The 22,745-nt window shown below is 37.5% G+C and overlaps 1 protein-coding gene across 1 annotated transcript in view; it reads left to right on the forward strand.

Annotated features, from left to right (window-relative positions):
- PCCA (propionyl-CoA carboxylase subunit alpha) overlaps nucleotides 1-22,745 on the forward strand; it is a 264,586-nt gene that overhangs the window by 191,338 nt on the left and 50,503 nt on the right. Inside the window, 2 exon segments of the mRNA XM_040054654.2 lie at nucleotides 2,116-2,214; nucleotides 13,987-14,040. Coding sequence (XP_039910588.2) covers nucleotides 2,116-2,214; nucleotides 13,987-14,040 — 153 coding nt within the window.

Raw genomic sequence — 22,745 nt, forward strand, 5'->3', positions numbered from 1 at the left:
AAATGTTTTGATACTAATGTAATTGTAATCTGGAATCAAGAACAGCGTGACTTGTACATATCCTGATGAGGGACTTTTGACAGGTCATTTACCACTGTGACACACTTGGTTTACTCCTCTTTTGCTCATCTGTACAGGGACAAAAGAACTAATGATTAAATTGAGTTTGTTGTGGAGATATTGAATTGCATCCTGCCCCTGCAACACCCTTTGCTAGAACTGTAGATAGCAGCCATAGATTTTCTCCAAGGCTGCATGTAAATCTTACACTGCCACAAGCAGTATGGTGTATAGTTGAAAGTTTCTTTGGTGGCCAGTAGCCTGGTCTGCTTTGATGCTGTCTCACCTCTATCCTTGGAGACACATGGTAAATGATATTTTCAGACCCAGACTCCAGTGCAGACAGTCTTTCTCTGGTTTTAGCAATAGCAACAGAACTTTTTAAATAATTGTCATACCAAAGTTCAGTTGGTAATCAGATGGTTGAGACAGAGCGCTTCATTTGCTTTTCTCCATTTGGAAAGTCTTTTTCAGATGTTTCTCCTGTTCTCGATAAAGACAGTATTTGCTGATACATGTTTGCTGAGAGTGGGCTGGGTTCACCAGAGTGTTCCAGCTGCTCTGCAGTGCTCTGGAAATGCAAACCAGCTGTGGGTCTGGCTTAACTCAAGCCAGGTTTGTGGCTGGTTTGCATCACTGGAGCAGTGTAAAGTATCTGAAGCATGCCAGCTAATCTGGCCTATTGGTGAACCATTATAAATGACTTGTTTTTCTTCTTGTTCTTTACATGTAACTTTACTTATTGTCAAAGCCCATGGAAATTGCGTAGATTGTATCACTAAGGCCAGCTTGGTGTTCTAAACTAAGTCTGTGAAATTAGAGTATTTTTTAAGCCAGAACTTTTTCTTCTTAACTGAAATAAATTTATCAAATTACACACTGCTCCTCTGCACTTCTCTGCTATGGATTTAAGATGCTTCTTCTTATTATTAGATCAAATAATGGTAAGTCTGACACCTAAAAGAGTAGGCTTTATAAGTTTTATTTTGCAAAAGGTGTGCTCAGCTTTTATTCTAAATGCATTGAATTTTTTTCTATGTTAATTGAGAATGCAAGCAATAGTTGTGTCATTATCACTATTGTCTGAAATTTACTGACTGGAAAATACTTTGGAGATTTTGAGAGAGGAAGGAAATTGGTCAACCATGATTTTTCATTATAGTTTATAGTAAATTATAGAACTGAAATAATAGCTACCTACCTTCAATAGTATGATGAGTGTTCAAAACATTCCATAAGTATTAATCACCAATTACATTAGTCCATATATGTTTTTCTTAACCATCTCTTTCTCTGAGGCTCTTATAGTGTTGAATGTGTGATGTGTGTTTTTTAAACAGTATAATACTACAGAAGAATGATAGAAGTGTCATTACAGCTATGCTGGTCTACACTTTTTTCAGAACGCAGAATTTTTGCTCTTCACCTAGAAATATTTTTTGTATAATGAATATGGTATGATTAAAAAACCCCACTTTCTGGATAAGCATATTGGCATTCAAGTCAGAAATTGTATTCCTCTTATCAGCTGTATGTTGGAAGAAAACATGTCAGGATTTGCAAAGTTTTCCTAGACTTTGAGGCAAAACGCCGAAGAATTAATTACTGCCTCATATTAATTAAGATAACAATGCAGAGCCCTTCATTAGAAGCATAGGAAAAGTTCTTCCTTGGTCCTTGGAGAGAATATTATATGCAAGCCCTGTTGTGTGGGTTGCAAGGTGTCACTGGAATTTATATGCATTACTTGTCTAATTGCAGTAAATGTAGCATGTCCAGATAGGTTTAAAAGTTGGATGGCTGTTTGTTACTTGCTGGAAATCACTTGAAACCTTGCTACTCAGAGGCAGCTGTTCACAGGTCCTTCACCTCTCCCCAGAGATAGCTGGAAGACTCTGTTGTTGGACCCTGTCTTTTATGGCAGAAGCAGTAAACATGACAGGTTGTTTGGGAGCCATCTGTTTTAAAATGGTTGCTGCTTTGTATGCAGTAATGAACTTGAGATCAGTTTTCTGTCTGTCTTCATAGTAACAGCCTTGTTTGGTGTCACAACAGGTGGAAGTTGATGGGATGAAACTGAATGTGACCAGCGAGTGGAACCTGGCTTCACCCTTGTTGTCTGTCACCATTGATGGCACTCAGAGGACTATACAGGTAATCTCACCGAGGCCTCTTTGGGCATACAAATAATACTGAAACGTGGGGTCTAAACTTGCTGCATCATAAAAATTATGTGATGTTGTACAAACAGCAGAATGTTTCGACTTTGAGACAAATTCACTCCACTAAAGCTCTGGATGCACTCAAAGTTACTTATCTAGAGTTTTGAATATCTTGCTTTTAATAACAAGTTCCTTATTTAGACAGAAGTTTACCCTGGCTTATAGGTTCCCTTTATTTAGTGGCTTGTGAGGAGACAGAGTTTCTTGATCATGTAAAAAACAAGAAATGGTTCACTGCAAAAAAACAACCAACCAACAAAACTGATCAACGAAAGCAAAACAAAAACCCCTCCCTCCTAACCTAACTCACAGCAAAAACCTGCGTGGGGACCTACAGTAAAATTAGTCTCTCCCTCATGTTTGGATTGTGTGATTGTTACACTTTTGGGTTTGAAAGTCACAGGGCAGCACATCTCCCATGTAACATGCTTTTTATATACCTATAAGCAATATGATTAGTTCCATGATTTGATAAGATAAAGAGAAAACATCCCAAACTTATGTGACTCTAAGAAAAGAGGACTGAAAAGCTTAAAGTGATTGTAATTTCTTTCTTTCTGAACACTTACATGTTTGCAACCAACTCTACACACCAGAGAATGCTTTTCTAAATGTTAGCTCCGTCAGGACTTCTAGATTTGTTGACAAATCATTTATTTACAAATATCTATTGATCCTGGCAATAATGAAAAACAAATCAAAACTTACTGGAAGTATTTTCCACATACAACAGTATCTATTTCCTATACATTTATCAGTGATACAATGGTCAGATTTCTCATCATTTACAATGAAATGTGTGAATTTAGTTTTTCATTTTTACCCCAGTAAGTTACTCAGCTGGAAACACTATTTTTGCTTTGATTGAATTTAAAAAGACTGAAACTTGAAAATAAAAAAATTACTTCATCTTTCAAGGTTAGTATTGCCTGAGAGTGAAATTTTCATTATGTTCCCAAGTAAATTCCCAACTTAAGTTCTGTAGATTTCTTGGGAAGTTAATGCCAGCTTCAAGGAGTGTGTATATCTAAAATAATTTTGTATTGTTAAGTATGTTTTTCTTTTTTACTATTTTAATACCGGTCCATTTTGGTGCCATTTTATAAAGTACATTCCTAATTTTGAACAGGAAAAAATACCAAGGTATGAATCTATAAAACCTGCCTAGGTGAAAAGCATATTTAGACTGGATAACTGTGTTCACAAGACCTCATTGCAAACCATATTACTGTATGACCGGATATATAACTAACAGTAGTAACATCATTAAGCTAACAATAGTTAAATTGGCCCATAAAATTAGTTTCAAAATTAATGATCATATGATCTGAAGAAGCTTTCTTCTGGGAGCTGAGCCAGCAACCGTGTTACTTGCACTCCCTGAGTATGACCAAACCCTATGAAATACTGCAGTTCCAGCCACAGCAACACGCAATGAGCTGACTGCGTGGTATCTAGCCAACAGAACGTGGAATAAGCACATATGTTGTTTCCTTCTCAGATTTTATCTGCCTTTGCTTTTAGCAGAGAAACTCAGTGGCTTGAGAAGCTATTAATCTTTTAGTGTATATATGTAAATTTATGGGAACCTTAAACTTGACCTCTGATAGTCGCTCACTGGAATCAAAATTGGTTTTTTGGTTATATATTTCTGTAGATTTGCCCCACTGCAAGAACCAAATTAGACAAGTGCGTTCCTGTAGGTCAATTTGTCTCCAAAAGCAATTGACCCCTAGGTCTTGAAGTATCTTCTTTCTGCAAAACTTAGCCCTAGAGCCATTTAAGCAACAAATATAGATGAATTGAATAATTCCAGCTGTGCTTTATTAATTTGCAGCCAGTCTAATTTTTCTTCATAGTTGGTTTCATTCTTCTAAATTTGCTCAACCAAATACAATCTTTATGTAAGTTTTATTTCTTTGAAGGTTTGATTTATGCACCTTTGGCTCAGTCCTGCAGTCTGGCCACAGTCTAGCAAAGCACTTAAGCATAGAAACAGGGAATAAATAATTTTAAAATGTTTTGGTTTGAAATATGTTTATGTAAATTATAGTCTAGACATTCAAATTTTTTGCATATCTGTTTAAAAATAAGTTATTAAGCGTGCTTCTGTATTTTCACTCCTCTGCTAAAGGCTCAATGAGAATTAGAGCAAAGCAGAGCACCAACTCTGCGGCAGAGTTATGAAGGGTCTTTGAGTTTAAAACTCGCGTTTTCCAGGACAGTTTCTAGAGTATGGGACCCGAGTGCCTGAGGAGAAGTGTATGCCCTGGTCACAGTCTGTCTAGGGCATACCAGGGCACAAGAAGGATGTGTGGCAGCCCCCCTCCTCCTGCTTTTGTTTCCTGTGTGAGGAAGCCCATCTGTGTGCAGCAGATGGGAGCTGCGGAGTGCCTGGCCAGGTCCCCAGATGAGAGTGGGACCAGAACCCTGGGGTATACTGCAGGTCCTGTGCCTGCAGCATAAGGGCTCTGAAATCATTGTGCTGCTTTGGGTTACTGTGAAATCCATGGGATTTTATACACAGTGATGAGGTGGTGAAAACTTGGGGTCATTTGAGCAAGAGATTTCTGAGATACAGTCTCCGGGGATGGGGGTGTGGGCAGACCCTGGGGCATTTCTTGTAGCACTCAGATTTCATCATGGGGGATTTTTTGTGGTTGTTTTTAGTAGTTGCTCGGTTAATCCCAGTTTCTCAGCATTTTCTCTACTTATGACTAAACTCTACTTCTCATTTGGTGAGGCTGGATTCAACACATCCTGAAGTATAGGATTTTGTCCACCAAGCAAATGACTTTTTTTTTTTTTTTTTTTGGTACAGAAATACTTCACAAAAATGGTTTCCCATACTTTTTTCAAAAGATGTAGTGACTCAGAATTTGACTTACACCTAGCTATATGATGAATTCGGACTTTGCTGAAAAAATCAAGGAACTATAGGAATATAGTTACAATATACCTTCTTCAGATTTGAAGGGATTGGGTTTTATTTAATTGCAAATGCATATATTATATTTTAAATAAAAATTATATTTAAAATACTCATATATATAAAACAGGATTTGAATATGATAGAACCTTTTGGAAAATATTTAGAATAAAAATAAATGAAAAAATTGGGGTCTTAATGATTCCTGTGAAGAGTGAGTGGAAAAGTGGGGGTTGATTTGAGTTGTGGAAGGGAAAAATAAGAATTCCAGTGGAAACTGGAGGGGAGAATGGTGTGGCTCAGTATGGTATCCTGGAAAGTAATGACAGTTGGAAGAAGGACAACAGGCATATTTTGGGACAATTAGGGCAATTTTACTTCTCTGTCTCTCCTCCCATTTGCAAGTAAGCTAGATTTCAGTGAGCCCTGTGACCACAGAAGTTGTCTATGACCCCTTCTGTCTCCCAGTATGAACTGGGGAGCAGGTGGAAGGAAGGAATAAACTGTCTTTTTCCATAGATTTTGAACATCTTTTATTCCTCACGGGAACTGGAATATAAGGGGACCTCAAGATAAATCAAGAAATCCATGGAGTCCAGCAGATGGGCTTGAACCTAATTGCAGCTCTGTCCCTACTAGTCAGGCTGCCGGTGCGTGCCTTCTGCTGGGACACTGCACAGGAAGACGAGATATCCGCAGGGTGAGCAGGTTGCTCAAGAAAAAAGTCCATCTGGGAGGAGATCCTCAAAGCAACAACTGCTTGTGTTTGGGCAGGTTCTCAAAAACCACCCCACTGACCATTCAGATTTCGAGATTCGGATTTTCACTGCTCTATGGCAATGGACAAATTTTACAGCTGCTTAGTGCTGTTGAGTGCTGTGCCTTCATTGATCCCACCATCAAACACTCATCCTTAAATAACTTTTACTTGCAGATTGTTCCCTGTAGCAAAAGGAAGCTGAGCCAGAACCATAGAATGGGTTAGTTTGAATTATTTGTCACCATCTTTGCTAAAAATTTGTACTCCTTAGTTCCATCATATGCACCCAGCCTTTTCATTGCTGAACTGTTGTGACGCCCCAGCTCTGCTATCTTACTGTTATGAAACCTTCTACCCTCTAAAGGTAGTGTAGGCATTCTGCCTGGATCCTGGGAAGACTTTTTGTGACTTTTGGCACCTTCAGCAAAGCAATTTTACCATAGCACTGGTGATACCTCCTTTTTTGTATTTCCTGGCTTTCAGAGAATTAGTCCCTGATGAACTGAAGCTCTGTAGGATGTAGCAAGAACTCAACTGGACAAGGTCCTGAGCAGTTCAGTGTCCCTTTGACATTAGCCATGCTTTGAACAGGGAATATGACTACCTGATCTCCAGAGGTCCTTTCCAGCATAACTATTCTGTGTCTATTGGGCATCCAAAACTACAGTAAAAAGGTCTTTATCAGTCACAGCAAGCTGTAATTAAGAGAGTAATGGAGTTGCTAAACAAGAACATGATCCTGTAAATCTGAAATCATCAGTCTCAAGCTTCAAGTGTTTTTGTGAATGAAATAGATGAAGATTTATCAGGGGAGCTTTCTCTACTTAGTGTTAAAGGGAATTTGGTGATGGCATCACTTATTTTTTCATTTAATTTATTTATTGCATCAACAATTGCAGCAGGAGTAGTATATTCTGCATCCTGCGGTATGACAAATATAAGTGCTTCTCCGATACAATGTTTCTTTAGATTATTATTTTGGTCTATAATAACAGAAAAAATGAGAATGCTGTAGGTTATGAAGTCTTTGTTCCGGGGAAATGTCTGACAGGAGAACAAAGCCTTTGCCCAAGTATTCATTTCCTACAACTCTTTAGAGACTTTTTTCATATGTGTAATTTTTTTACTTTTATAAGAAGAATTACCTTTTTGTCATTTTGCTGTTTTGAGATCTCAGATGTAATCTGTGATAATGATAGGATACATTATATAGGTTTTCAGTCTAAAGTACCATTACCTCAGAACACTTATTTTCTTAACCCCTGAAAATTATTTTGGGAAGGTTTAGTGAGCAGTGTTCATGACTGCTTGACAGTCCATTTTTGAGTGCTGTGTAATTACTGCACATAGTCTGCTGTTGTCCTTCAACCATGATTTCAAAATTACTCTTGCTCTTGTCTCCAGAAGAGGGACTCGGAATGATCTGCAGACATTTGGCTATCCTGTACCCACATAGCTGTACTTTTGGGTAGAGAAAAGCCAGTGTGAGCCCCAGCACTGAATTCCCGATGGCCCACATTGATTAACCTGTAGCTCACTCCCCGTTTGTTTTTCAGCCTGTTCTAGTTATGGCTAACCTAGCCAAATCTGGTACAGATTTCTTGTCCGTTGTTCAAATGGAGAATATGTGAAGGGAAGGGGAAAATTAAAGGGAATCAAGGCTCATGAAACTACAGCAGAAGAGCTAAAATCACACACTACTACCTTTACCAATTCTTTAATTGAATATACTTTCTTTTTTTCATTCAGGAAGGAAATGAGTGATCAGCTGATACGTTCAATCAATCCCTCTGAAATGGGATTAGTTTTATCCTGTTTTGCTCAAGATGTTAATCCAATACCATTAGTTGTCATGGTATCTTATGCCATATTTTTTTCCTCTTGGAGCCATACATTTTCAAGGCAAACAATATTCAGGATGAATAACTATAAGTATGTATCCCAGGACCAAAGCATTGTGTTCAGTTGCTGACGGACATTGTAGTTTTATGATATGTAAACCCTGAAAGATGAGAAATGGTTCTCTTGAACATGGTAACACATTCAGAGAGCAAAGGGGAAGGAAGAGGAGGGGAATAAGAGTGAGAAAGGACAATGGATCCTGTCAAGAATTTTTCTCAGGGCAGTCAGAGACGTTATCAGATCTAGAATCACGTGGCGGCATTTTGACTGCATAATTCCCCCCTTATAGGAACAAGATGTATCATGGTATGTCAAAACAAGGGCAAAGCTTCCAGAAGTTCTAGTCATGTTGGGATTAATGTAGTAACAGCAAAAAATTAGACGTTCACAGAGAAGGCTAAATGCCTAATTATTGTAAATCTTGAATTGAAGTAAATGTCCTTTAAATTAATTCTTTACTGACACCAAATAAACAGTATTTCCTGTGGAGGTTTTTTTTTTTTTGGTGGTTGTTTGGGAAGGGTGGGATTGTGTGGGTTGGTTTGTTTTGTTTTGTTTTGTTTTAAAACCTGTCATCTACTTCTTTGTAGCACCTACCTATCTCAGGATTAAAGAAACACATGAACATACTTAGAAGGCAATCTCTGTATATGTAATAGCATACCTGCAGTGGTTTTAATATTAAAAAAAAAAACTTGGCAAAAAAAAAGAAGTAACAAGTAACAGTTGCACTGGATATCCCATAAAGAAATACTGGGAAGAATCTATGTTTCTATTTTTCTGTTCATGGGAGGACAGAAATTGCCAAATCATCTACTGCAATTGAATCCCAGGCATTAAGAGAACTCCTAAAAAGTAGTGATATGGTGCCTCAGCCTCTTAAAAACTGCACCTGCACAATTGTCTGTGTGGATTGATGCCCTGTAATCTACTCACCCTGTATTTAGCATCTATATTTGTACTGTTTAGGAACAGATTCCATTTAATCCCTGGAAAGGGACTGAGGTAGCTTGCAACAGGTGCCAGGGGAGGCCAGTATTTCAGCATTCTGGCAGGATTCCTTTCAATGGGAAAGACGTACCCAGCCCTTGATCATCTCTTTCCTCACTGGATGACTGTTGCCCTCGTAAGAACCTGGGAAATGTGGACGTGCCCTGAGGAAGAAAACTCACTGAGGCTTCATTTACTATAAAGTGTGAACTGAAACTGGTAATGGCTAAGGGTAGAGCAGTGCACAAAATCAGGCTGACTTCTCGTCTGTACTTTAATGCTCTAAGGTGATAAAATGATGGCACCACCAGTGGAGAATGTTAAATTGTGAAAAAGTAGGGTGATTCTTGAAGTGGAAAGGCTTGTGAGGGTGAAGAAGTCTGAACATGCAGTGCAATATAGACGGACTCCAGCATAGTGCAAATCTTGGTCACGTTGCCAGTGTGGGATTACATCCCTCGACTGGCATTTTGCACGGTGGAAAGGCAGTGCTGAAATGAAGTTCTGCTTTCTTGAAGGAGATGGAAAAGGGGACTGATTAGGTCAAATCAATCCCCCTTTTTGTTGAGAGGATGACTTAAAGGTTTCACAGCTACTTCTGCAGCCTTTTCCTCCTTTCTGACCCAGCCATGGGACTCCAAAGGTAGGAGTGACATGGGTGGAAGATGGAGCTTTCCAGATGTCCAAGCATCCTCATGTACACAAAATCTCATAGATTAAGTACTAGCAAATGAATCTGTTAGAATTTTACAAGGTAAAATACTGTGGGTTTTTTTCCCTGACTTCCTGATCATGGGAATAATTTGTTTTTTAATTAAATCTGTCTGGGGATGATTCTGGCCTGTGTTTTGTTAGGTGGAATTTTCAAGAATAAGTATTCACCAAAAAGTGGATAGCATCCTTCATTTGAAAATCCTGGCATAAGATGTTCAGAATTTTTGATAGTGAGCAGTTGAAATGAAGCAATAGGGGTTGGGCTGCAAGAAATTCTGCATTCTGAAAAACAGCTCCATGCTGGGAAACTACCAGCATTTTGCTAAAAATTTTGTCTGTAGCCTATCCATACATTTTCTGGGCTTGTAATTTTGGTTTTGGTTTGGTAGTTTGCTACATGCCCGGCTGGGAATACAGTCAGGCCATAACTTGAAAAAATTATAAGAAACATTTCCTGACAATCTGTGTGTTTTCTGTCTCCAGAAAAAAAGAAATGGTCTCTAGCTTTTACTTTCAGCAAATAAAGCCAGTATATAGTAGTTCTAGATAATTGTCATTGAGGAGGTTGTGTGTCTATTTATCTGATTGCCTTTGCCAGTTCAAATTAATTCTGACTTTGGGGGATATCATTACTTTTTCATTTGTAAGAAAAGCAAAAAAAAATTGCTTTTGGTCTGTTGCAGTTCCTTTGTTTTTTGTATTACTCCTTTTCTGCAGCTGCTCATTAGCTGGAGAGTCTTAGAGACCTGAAGATTTGTGGAAAATAGTCTAAGATCTTGTTGTTGTCTAATAATGTCAGTTAAGAATGTCTTTCAGTAATATATATTTTTGTTTTCTTGAGCTGCTTTATCCTTCTTCTTGTAAAGGTTGTTATCATTTTTGTCTGCTAGCTCATCCATTGCAGGCTTAATGCAAAGCTGATTGTAGCCCTACTGCATCTTACATGAATACATCATTGATACCCAACTAAGTGGAAATAATTTTCTATGGCAAAGCAGAAGAATTTAAAGTCATATCACACTAACCTCTTGTTATTTACTGGGATTAACAGATTAAAATGATTATTTGTGAAATGACTGTGGTATAGCATACACAAGATAGAGGAGGAGGTTCAAACACATTTTGTATGATTGTATACACTTTTCTATTTTTACATGTGTGCATAAGCATTTTGTTTGTATATACATAGCATATGCAGTATAACATACTGTAACCTGTGTGTGTAAAAATACATATAATATTTATGTAACACTCACCCGTTTGACAGCTTTGAGACTGCAGATGGATTTTTTGAAGTTGTGATTTTTTTTCAGATTTGAGTTAGCTTGTTGCTTTCTCATAAGGAAGGAAAAATATACTTTTAACTCACATGCTACTAATTAAGTTAGTCTGAAGCTCTGTGCACTGCATCAACCAGAAAAGAAATTGGTTATATCTAAGATCGCATAATTTATCTCAACGGTGTAATTTTGCTGTATTAGCAGGTAAACACATGGAGATGTTTTGTCTTTGAACAATTGATAAATTTCCCTTGCCTTTTTGGCATGAACCTCCTAGCAAATAATTTGCAATTTATTAGGAGAGCAATGAAAATGCATATAATTAGCTATTCTCTATTGTTACCTCTATTTGATTACTTTCCTGCTATCACATGCAATATGAAACCATCTATTATGAGGTATAGAATATGTAAATATCTAACTTTACAAGAGAAAATGGAGACTGGTCCTTTTTCTGAAGAGGTGGGAAATAAAAGAATAATTGTTAACCATGTCCTTTCATTTTCCTGAAAACATCAATTACATTTACAAATCCCAGAAACAGAAGCTTGCCAGTGGAACAGAAATAACTCTTTTCAGAAAAATCTAATCACATCTAATAGCTGAAATTTATTTACTGTAATTTGAAACATTAATTATGATAATGTTCTGACTTCTTTTGTAACACAGTTCTCAAAAGCCTGGCAGTTCTTTTTGGTCTTGCTGTAACAAATGTTTTGTGACTTGGAGAATTTCTCCACCTTTCCTTCTTTTTGTTTTTTACATACACGCGTGATGGAAATTTCTTTTTCCCCTCTGTTTCTTAACAGTTTTCTTCACCTTGCCCATTATTTCCGCCCCCCACCCCAGATGTTAATTTAAGAAACGGATTTTAGTGCTTGTACTGACTTTAAATGTGATTGACACTGAATGTAATGCTTTGTGTTTTGGACGCAGCAAACAGTAGGAGAGAGAAACTTCTATAGTGTGATACCAGTGTGCTTCAACAGTGTCAAATCAGGAAAAGTGCTGCTATCTTTGTCTTGTCTTGAGGCTGAGGCTTTAGAAGGTGCCTTCTTTATATACATATTTATTTGGCTTTATTAAAGTGGTTATTAAATTATCTTTGAAAGTGCTTGGTTTTCGCTATGCTAGCTTATTTGGCTGCAAGTAAGGGAAATCTGTGTGAGGAAATATTTTAATGATTTTCTTTTCAGTGTGAAAAGTAAGTCAAGTTGTCAAGATACCTGGCTTTACTCTGAAAGCCTTTAAAGAAAATGACAAAAGGGCTTTTTTTTTTCCCTTTCTGTTTTGTTTTGTTTTTTAAGTTGTGTTTTTCTGTGTGACAGGGAGTTTAGCCAAAAAAATGGAATTTTTATTAGGACATGAAAAGGTCTCTAATGACCCTTGAAAGTGGACAAAAGGGTAGCACAATAAGTGACAGAACTCTAACAAGGGTGGAGGGCATTCCAGGAAAAAAAGAAATTAAATCCTTTAATTTTTTTCGGCTTGCCGTTTTCTGACAGCTTATCAAGTGGTTGGGACTTGTTTGTTTTGGCATGCGGTTCATTCATTGTAGGCAGCCGGTACTTTGTTCTTCTTTGTGGTTTCCAAAACCTGATTGTGTTTATCCTAGACTGTGGGAAAAGTGTATATTCCTGTTTCCTTTATAAAAGTAAACGTCAGGTTTTGTATGAAATTTTATTTCCCATATTTTCCATTCCATTAATCATTATTGTTGAAATATGTCAGGCTCTGGCACATCACCCTTTGTTTTCATATGATTGTACAGATTGCAATGTCAGTGTGTGACCTGTTAAGTCAAAAAAGGAGCGTGTTTGGGCTGTAGTAATTATTACTTCATAAAGTGTAGCTGAGGAACGTGCACCATTAGTGCAAAGGAACCAGGATTTAATTTATTGCTATTAAAATTGTTTTGGGGGATATCTAGCTGTAGCTAGTGTACTACTTTCTCATTTGGTCTAGGCAAGACAAGACTTAGGGGAGCCATGATAAGGGCTCTTCATATACGTGGAAGTAGCTGTAGAAAGGAAGGGAATAATCTGTGTTTCCTGTGTGTGATGAAAAAGATGAGAATTAATATGAGTAATACAGTTTGAAGTAAGGGTTGTTTTAATCAAATATTAGGAGAAAACTTCCTAATGGTAAAGATGTGGAACACTGGGATAAATTGCTTAGGGAGACTGTGAAATTTTTGCAGTTGAAAGATTTTGAGAATGAGTTAGAAACACATCATTTGGGAGTCACACTGGTGTGTTTGGATTCTGCTGGGAGTCTTAGGCTAAAAGAGCTCTCAAGATTATTTGCAGCCCTGCTCTTAGGATTTGTCTTTAAAATGCTGAAGATTTCTTTGCAGTAGTACTAATAATCTCAGATGTTTAGTGGTTTAGTACGTTTATGTACACTTGGCATTGTGTAAAATGAGGGCTGTGTTCCTTGCGTTGGCACCTATGTGGGCCATAGCTTAAACAGTAGGAACAAACTGTGAGAAAAAACTTTCGACATTGAAGGAGAAAATTATTCACAGGAAGAAAGAATTCTTTATATGCTTTGCATATTTAAATTATGTTTAATACCAGTAATATATTTTCTCTTGCATTGTCTTGAGGCTTACTGACAATGTAATATTTGAAGACTCTTTAATAACTTCAATCAACTCCTGAACCACAGTAGGTGACCAGACATTTCATAAGGTCATTTTTTTTTCTGTTTTCAAAGTAGCATCATTGGAGGTTTGCATTTTAAAAAGAGATTAAAATGTCTCTCATTAGGAGAGAATGAAGATAATACTAAATGTGAGTAACAGGAATACAGAATCACAGAGATGGCAGAAGCCTCATTATTCATGACATTCGAGCACAAGGTTGCTCTGTGTTGTACTTGGCCATATTTGCCTTCATTGTCCTTCAAATATAAATTTTAGTGAGTTGAATGAAGTAAAACCAAAATCTGAGAGCAAGTATGATTTAGACTTTTAGTACTTCTGTTGAAGGAAATTATTTTATCTGTTTTATGCATAGATTTATGTATTCAATTATTTTTGATTACTTTACAGTGATGTGACAAATAAAATGGAATGCTTACAAATTTTGAGTTGCTTTAATCAATTCTTACATTTGTGTTTTTCAGCGGATTTCTCGGAATGCCTCTGGAGAGACAAGCATTCAGTTTCTAGGCACAGTGGTAAGCACGTAATAACTGTGTATTGAAAAGAGTTAAGTTGGTAGAAGAATATAATGTAAATAGAAAGTAGCTAAATTACACTTCTAGTGAGTTTACACTTGCAGTTATGGGGATCAGTATTATGTGTAAATATTCTGAGTTCAGCAGGTGAATATAGGCCAGCTGAAGCTAACTTCCAAGGCACAGTATCTGTGTTCTACCTTTCTATTGATTCAAGTCTGCATCTATTTCATTTAGAAGGGATCTAAAAATAACTGCTTGTAGATTTGTAAGCTTATTGCAATATACTGAGATTTGGTGGACATCAGGATCAATCCCACTCTTCCTCTCATCAACTTTCTGATCTCTATTGCTTCACCGTATCACATAGCCCTATATTGCAGAGTGGATATCCCAGTAACTGTCCTGGGAAAAACTGTTTAGTAATACAAAGTGTTCTTTTCTTGTCTTAACCACATTTGGTAGCTCTGTAGTTCTGTCAGATTTTGTTTGCTGGATAGAAGTATGCCTAAAATCCTAATCAGATTTTGTATCATTAGACAGAATTTACTCTATAAAATTGTTCTGTGGAGCAGTCACGTATAATATACAAGTTTTGCGTTAGGTCATGGGTGCTTGTAAACATACACGTGATTGAAGCAACATCCAGTTCTAAGATTTGCATGGTTAAAATGCAGCCATTGAATTTTTCCAAGTTTCATATGCATCTAAAAATAATTCTGAAAATGAAATAAAATTGAAGTATCCTCAAAAGTAAGTTGTCCTGCGTGCTGCCAATAGTTTTCACTGTAGTGATATTAATGGTGAAGAGCCTAGGAATGAAACATTCCATTTAGAATTTAGTCCTAACAGCTTTGTGCGCTATTTGTTTTGGACACAAGTGGATTAGGATTGCATATGTTCATGCTTTCATTCTACTTGTGATGATTCTTCTGCAAGCCCTGTGAAGCCATTGTTGGTGAGGTCTAACGTGGTAAAAGTAAACCTAACAAGAATACCTTGCATATACGTTTTTACCTTACATGCTTGTTTTTAGAAATGAAAAGTGCCCCTACTATTTTTTACTTCTACAAATACATCTCTTTGTATGCTTATTTATTTATTTGTCTTAATCACAAGCAGAGTAGCAGTAGCATAAAGACATAAAAATGAAGTTTTGTTCTGCACTGTTGTATTTATGACGATGCTTTGGCTCTGGAGTTGTACCCTGTGTATGTGAGATTGCTACTAGGTGGCTGATCAGATAGTCTTTGTGTGAGAAGAGAATTATTACTCCAAGTAGATAAGATATAAACATAAATACAATTTGGTAATACTGACTAGATTTTAACTGATTTCTCTCTAAGTGGGTGCTGTCGCAGGGAAAATTCTGATTGCGTATTAGTGACATTAAATATTAAAACTGTTGTTCAAATTAGATATGAAAATATTTTGTATTCTTTTGTTAGAAGCGCCCCAAAGTCTCACTTACAGACCAGAACTCATGTTCTGGGCCTTGTGCAACAGGAAATGATAAAAGAAGAAATAGAATTGATATGCTTTTAGCTTTAAAAATAATGATGATGAAACAGCTAATGGATTGTATGTAATATATATTAGATCTTACTGACTAGCTCATGTGTGTTTATTGAATCCTACTTATTTGGGGAAATCAAGTATGTGATTACAACTGAAATTCTCAGGAGGACTGAACAGGAAAGCCTTGAATACTCTGAGATTTTTTTATTTGATATAAGTTATGCACATCTAGCTGATCAAACCCAGAGAGAGAACTTCAGCAGTCAGGGTAGAGAGACAGTAATGAAGTCTGCTTCCCAGGGTTTGTTCCAGTACCGGATTTCCCATAGAATCCAATCTGTGCCCATGCTTCTCTCAGTTCTTCTGGCCCACTGTCCTCCTTTCCATAAGTCCTGCTTTTTCATTTGTCCTTCACTCATTTAACATCCTGGTACTGTTCTGATTTAAACTTAATATACTCAGTTTAGGTAATGGGAGGGAAGATACAATGATATCCACTACAAATTGCTGCACATACAGATACACAGTGTGTATGTATGTACGTACACGTGCACACACACAAATGTAAATGTTCAAACAAGGAAAATGTTATCTTAATGAAGGCCCTAGAAATACATTTTGAGTTCACTGTTGCTTATCTCTTATTAAACCCTTGCTAAATGCAGTTGACTTAGGAAGTGTTTGAAAGGAAAATTTAACAGCAAAAGGCTCTTGATTGCTTATTATTATTATGTATTGTTATCAACATAATAAACAGCTTACAAAGTTACTTTTCTACTCTTTTTTTTTTAGTAGCAAACATAAAGGATAACTCTGAGCATTCTGTGCTCCTTTTGATCAGGGCAAATGATGATGGCACTCCAGTGGTATCAGTCAGCATAGTGCTATGGAGTGTACAGACCACTGACCTGTCCAGCAGAATGTATTTTTAGAACCAGCTTGTAAGGAGCACAGCTTGCCTGGCTTGTCAGGAAGGCATCAGCTTCAATAAATGGCTTCACTTGATTTTTTGACTGTAGAAACAACTTTGCTGCTGGATTTTGACAAAACACAAGCCCCTGCTTCAGGAAGGCAACTGACACTCTGAGAGGAAGTGAAAGCTGTGCTTCTCTATTAGAAATATCCTGGCTGTTCCAGTTAGTTAGGTGGAGGACAGAGAAGACTGCATTGCAGATGAAAGACAACAGTATAATATGAATCTTGCTGCATAACATATGGTAAACATCTGGACAGTAAGATTAATGTTTCTGCTAGTGTAGCAGCATATTTCTGTTATTTTAGAGGAGAACAGGAAAAATCATGTTGCTTTCTCCAGCTTTCTTATAGCTTTGAGTTAGCATACAGTTAGCATCACTTAGGGGTCTACATGGATTTGTAATAATGCTTTTGTTTGTTTCTGATCATGTGTAGAAATTCATTGATACTTGAGCATTTCTCTGCTCTCCAAATTGTAGTGGCATTAGATAGCTTATTTTCTCCAAATTGTTTTTTGATAGAGGATTGTGAGTTTCAGATATGATAGGGACTCGTGCTTTTGGAAGATGTACGAGGATGTTTCTGCCTGAGGAGCAAGCAACTTGTAGCTGTAAGAAATAGTTGTTGAATGGGAAATTACACTGGTTTGGTTTAATTTTCTTGTGAGGATAGCATTTTGAGTCCTAACTAAATTATTGCAGAGGAGATCCTGGATTATTGCTGTAATTGAGATTTTACGTGAGTTTTTGCTCTTTGTCCCCTCTGATGAGTGTCACTAGATGTCGTGTGCTGAGGGAGTCCTGCTATTTTGCCACTTCATGCTAGATTTATTCAGATAGTGTATATATTAATACCATTACCATAACAACAAGTAATCTGGTTGTGCTATATCTTGTACAAAGAAAAAGGAAGCAAGATAGTACATGATTGAGATTAATGTTCAAAACTGTGCCCAAAGGCAAGAGTGCAGGAAATAAGGAAGCAGTCCATTATGGGGTGTCTCCTGTGTTTAGGCAGCTCACAGAAGTAGGTTTGTCAAAAATCTAGAATCTCAGAATTGTTTAGATTGTACAAAGATCTCCAGGTTGATCAGTTCCAACCATCAGCCCAGCATTGTCAAATCCTCCACTAAACCACGTCCCGAAGTGCTGCGTCTGCGCATCTTTTAAATACCTTCAGAGACAGCGGACTGCACCGCTGTCCTGGGCAGGCTGTTTAGTGTTTGGCAAGCTTTTCCATGAAGAATTTTTTCCAAATATCTGATCTAACATCCTCTGGTGCAGCTTGAGGCAGTTTTCTCTCTTTGCTTGTTACCTGAGAGAAGAGACCAATCCCCACTTGGCTACAACTTCCTTTCAGACATTTGTAGAGAGTGTGAAAGTCCCCCGTGAGCCTCCTTTTGTTCAGGCTAAACAACCCCAGCTCCTTCAGCTGCTCCTCACTGGCCTTGTTCTCTAGGTGTAAAGATCATATAAAATAGATACAAAAAATGAATTGGAAAACACTAAGATCTATACACAGAGCTTCTACTTCAGCCTCTGCAAGTCAAAGAAATGGATGTTTGTGTACTCAGAAGACCAAAGTCCACCCTTCATTCCTGTCTTTCTAATTACCCTCCATTTTCTGTTGCGTCTTTTATCTTTTCGTTCCACCTTCTGTTCTCTTATGTGAGAGGAATGTTTTTGGCTGGCCCACTGCTGGCCCCAGTCATTTGTTGGTTATTCAAGCTTCTCAGCTGGGCTTCAGCAACGAAATACGTCTGGACAGGCAGCCTTTAACACTAAGAAAGCTGCGAGTAGATAGAGGACTGCAGATTATTGTGCAAGCATTAAATGTATTCTAGACTGTGTGTAGAATTTGAAATAAAGAAATTGTGTATGTTCAGATAATGAGCAGCCTGGCTCCATCACATCTGTAATGTCATTGTCAGCTTTGGACTGCAGGCCATGCGTGACCGTGATGCTCTGCTGACCCAATGGATGACTTTCCTCAAAAGAGACTGTCCCTATCTTCTGCTCATCGTTTATGCTGTGTCTTTGATCTTCTCTAACCTCACAGCAGAAATATAAACAGTTATTTTTTTCCTTCGAGGAGTGACAAAAGAACATATACATGACATACTTCTCAATATATTAGTTAACAATATAGGGGAACACAGTATAGGAACCCACATGGAATAGATTGGAATTAGTCTGGCTTAAGAGTCTAGCCATCTTTAGGTGCTTTCTGAGTTTCCTAGCACTATCTTCTTGATTCTTGCATCTCAGTGGAGGTTTTTCTATTGCTGATCGCCAATGGAGTGCTTTTTGCCGCCTTTGATTTACAAAATATTGGAAGTTTTGCTGTGGTGGCTTATGTTCACTTAGGATTACTATTAGCCTGTTGATACTACACGTCCTTTTCTTCAGCCTTTTTGCAGACCCATTTAAAATAGTCCTGAGACCCACCACTGCAACCAGATCTGCAAATTCCAGGTTGAGAATGCTGGATTTAGGGAAAGTAGTCTCTGTCAAGCCCTCGCCATACTTTTTAGCATAGCTGGCATATATTCTAGTGCAGTAGTAATCACAGTTAATATTAATGAGTTTTGGATTTTAGTTTCTTCCAGATAGATTGGCAAAGGGAAATTCCGTATGTAATCAGGTTTATTAGTTCTGTATCCTGTTCATGGCCATCAGAAACAGAGAGCTTTACATAAAGGCAATCCTCAAAATCTTTGCCTTTGCTCCTGTCATATTGTGTTTTCTTATTTCAGTTATGTATCTAAGGTAATCTCAGGAGCTACAGACAAGTATACTAACTTTTCTCAGTGCTGATTCTCCCTTCTGCTCCCTCTTGCCATGGCTTATCTGCTTTTGCTTCAACAGCAAACTTCTAACTTTTTGTCCCATTAGTGAGGCTTACAAATCATCCTGAAACCCTGCAGTCTGTGTATATAATCTCATCAGCAGACAGCTTCCTCCTCCCTTTTTCCTTCTCCCTGTGTTCTTACAAAGCTATGGCTGTATGGGTCTGATTCAGCTCACAATGGCAAATGTTTAACAACCTGCTTCTTTCACCCTTAGAAATCGTTGTAGTTCTTAACAAGTTCTTTTCTTTCTTTATGCTTTTCGTTCTATATGTGACACTTCTGAAATTAGATACTGAAGATTTATGCAGACTTTCAAACATTGGTTGAAGACCTGCAGAGGTTACAAAGGTGGTATTTATTGGAATATATAGAGTACTAACCGCAAGAAAATAAATATAGGCCAGTAGGTGTTTATTTTGCAAGCTAATGTCTTTTTTAAAACGTTTTTTTTACTCTTCCTATTCACAAGCTTTAAGATTAGGGTCCCTGCTGATCTAAAGGGAATTGTATTGTTGTATAGGTTTTATTTTTCATCCATGTTCAGAGACACAGTGAACCACAGTGCTTCTAGTAGTAGAACTATCATCAGTGGAATTTCAGTACTGCAAAAGGTGTCAACAGAAAAAACATGCAGTTGTTTCTGAAAACAGTAACTTCCTTTTGAACGTGGATGATGAGAATCCTGAGACTGGCAGCAAAGTGCTGCAGTATTCCGTGGAAAGTGGGTAACTCACACAACAAGGATTTCACTTGTGAAAGTAGTGACCATCATTAGGACTCAGCAGTGAGAATTATTCCAGTTCATGAGGTGTGAACGATCAGGTGCAGTCACACAGCTACATATGCTGTTCATGTTTCAATTCTCTTACATTTTATTTGCATGTTTTAAAGCAGAAGGTATAGTGAATATATTTAAACTGTCCACTGGAGGTAAACTCAAAAACACCTGTGTGATCTAGAAATAAATACCAGTGTTACCAAAAGCCATGTCCCTACAATCAAAATGATCAGACTCTTTTGGAAGTCTTGCTCACAATTCCTTTGGAAAGAGAAATAAGAAGGTGCTCTGAGTTCTTTCTGAATTTTGCTCCTGTGACTTAAACTAGAAGTGCCACAAGTTCCCACAGAACAACTTCTTGTAGGTTTTGCCTGAGGTCTCCTTGAACAAGAGGTGGTGGGGCTAAGGTGAAGCTGAAGATGCTTTAATGCTTGTTGGATACCTAATTGGCTGCTGCCAGATTTCCCTCAACTGAGCTATAGATTTTGGTCTTGTTTCTGTAACAGAGCCACTGGTCTTCAGAAGACTTGTGAAAACATAGCTATGGTACTTGTAGGTAGATGGACTTAGCTTTCCTTTGGTAATTTGGCTGAAAATGATCAGCAATTTAAATAGTGTATGTGGGTGCAAATGAGATAAGGACTTGGGAATGGGGATTGAGAGGCAGAAATCTGCGTTGCAGGCGTTGTGTTCTTACAAAACCAGGATGGAATTATCCTATAGCATTTAAATTCTAGTGTTTTGTTTTTTATTTATTTATTTTTTTTATCTTAGTATTTTATCTGTTGTCAATGAGAGTTTTAATTTGCAGAAAAAAAACTGTGATGACATCACAAGTAGGTCAGGATTTCCACGAACATCCTTAATGTTGGTGGATTCTGTAGCGCATGTGCTATCTGTAGTGTAGTGGTCTTTGTTTATAATAAATGAGGCCCCTCATCCCTTAGAAATAAGCAATAGAAAAATTAGGATTTTTGATTTTCCATGCTTCATTTGACAAGTTTCTTTCTTACTGAGCTCAGTAACACTTTAAGGACAAGGACTGAACTTGGCTGGTTAGCCTGTTACTTCTTGGAAGACAAGTGGAAGCTTACCTGAAGGTGTAACTCAAGTGATTTACTTTGGCAGACTGATTTACCACTGAAATAATTATTAATTGTTTAATTTGGCCAAAGAAGTATTGGTGGGGTTTTTTTTAACTGTATCGAGACTGTTACCTCATAGTAAAGATGAGCATTTTCTTATGAAGATGTTTACTAAACATACATGTAGCCCATGTTTTTGAACAACCTTTTGATGTCTGCAACTTTGACATATACCCAAGAACTGTTTAGGAGGTGTTAATTTATATGACTTTGAAGCTTAACCAGGAATCTTAATGAAACCAAGGCATGATGAAGTTAGTAAAGCTAATTTAAGTCTCTGAGTGTAAATTTTAAATGAAGTTTTTATTGATAATAAATATACTTTGTTTCTCATTAGTCTTCTTGGCTTCAGTGGTAATATCAGTAAAATAAACATGTTTTACAAAGATTTAACATTAAAAATGCTATTAATATGACCCTTGGTACACCAGCACAATTAGATTTCAAAGTGAGCATTTAGGATGTAACAGCGATTAATGACAACCATCGAAAACAATTTTGAACTCCATCAGTTTAACTCAGGAGGGTAAACTTAATATGATAATTTATCTGGTTGAATTGTATCAGCTTAGCAGGAAAGTATGCAAATATGTGACCCTTACCTAGAATCTAAATGGATGCTGTGCTGATAGATTTATCAGTTCCATTAAAGAACTTTAGGGAACTTTGGAATTTCAGCAATTGTTCCCTTGGAGGTTGAAAACCAAACCTGATCTCATACTGGGACCATTCTGGTCTGCATATTTCCATAATTTGCCTTTGCTACTAATATGACAGCAAGACGCAAATAACTGTTTCTAATAATATCAAATGGAGTTGCGGAGGACAGCATTTTAATGTAGTAAAAGACCTCCCCGTGGGGTTGTTATTGCCACTATAGAACAGCAGTTACACAGTTGCAACAATAGTCTCTTAATTGATTCGTTTAATTAGCAAGAGATGAAGCTTGTGCTGCATCTTGTCATCTGTTATCATGGGGGCGGCTACAGAGAGAATCTCTGCATTTGTCACTCTATACAGTCAGGTTAAAGCCGAGTAAAAGGCATTGCACCTACAGAGGTGAGCATTGGTGAGAATCTTTTGTGGGTGTGCTTTCACTCAGGTTTTCAGTGTGTGGACCTATCTGCTTTAAGGATCTGCATGGTCTCTGGGGGAGAATTTATGACAAAGCATTGTTTTACTGGGGGTAAATCTTAATCCAGCCATGCCAGGCATTTCTAACCTAAATATGCAAATCTAAGCATTATAGGAATGGTGGATTATTTGGGGCATCACTGTTGTAGACTAGATTTACTTGGAAGAAACAGGGTCAGATTAGTGAAACCAGCCATCTGCCTTGTGGTTGCTTTTTCATGGCATTTTTGTCTCCAGACTAGATAAACAATGAGTTACCGTGAGCACATGGTCCATGCTAGGGAGCATGTGTAAAAGAGGGAGG

This window comes from Hirundo rustica, chromosome 2 (genome assembly GCF_015227805.2).
Source record: "Hirundo rustica isolate bHirRus1 chromosome 2, bHirRus1.pri.v3, whole genome shotgun sequence".
Classification (NCBI taxonomy): domain Eukaryota; kingdom Metazoa; phylum Chordata; class Aves; order Passeriformes; family Hirundinidae; genus Hirundo; species Hirundo rustica.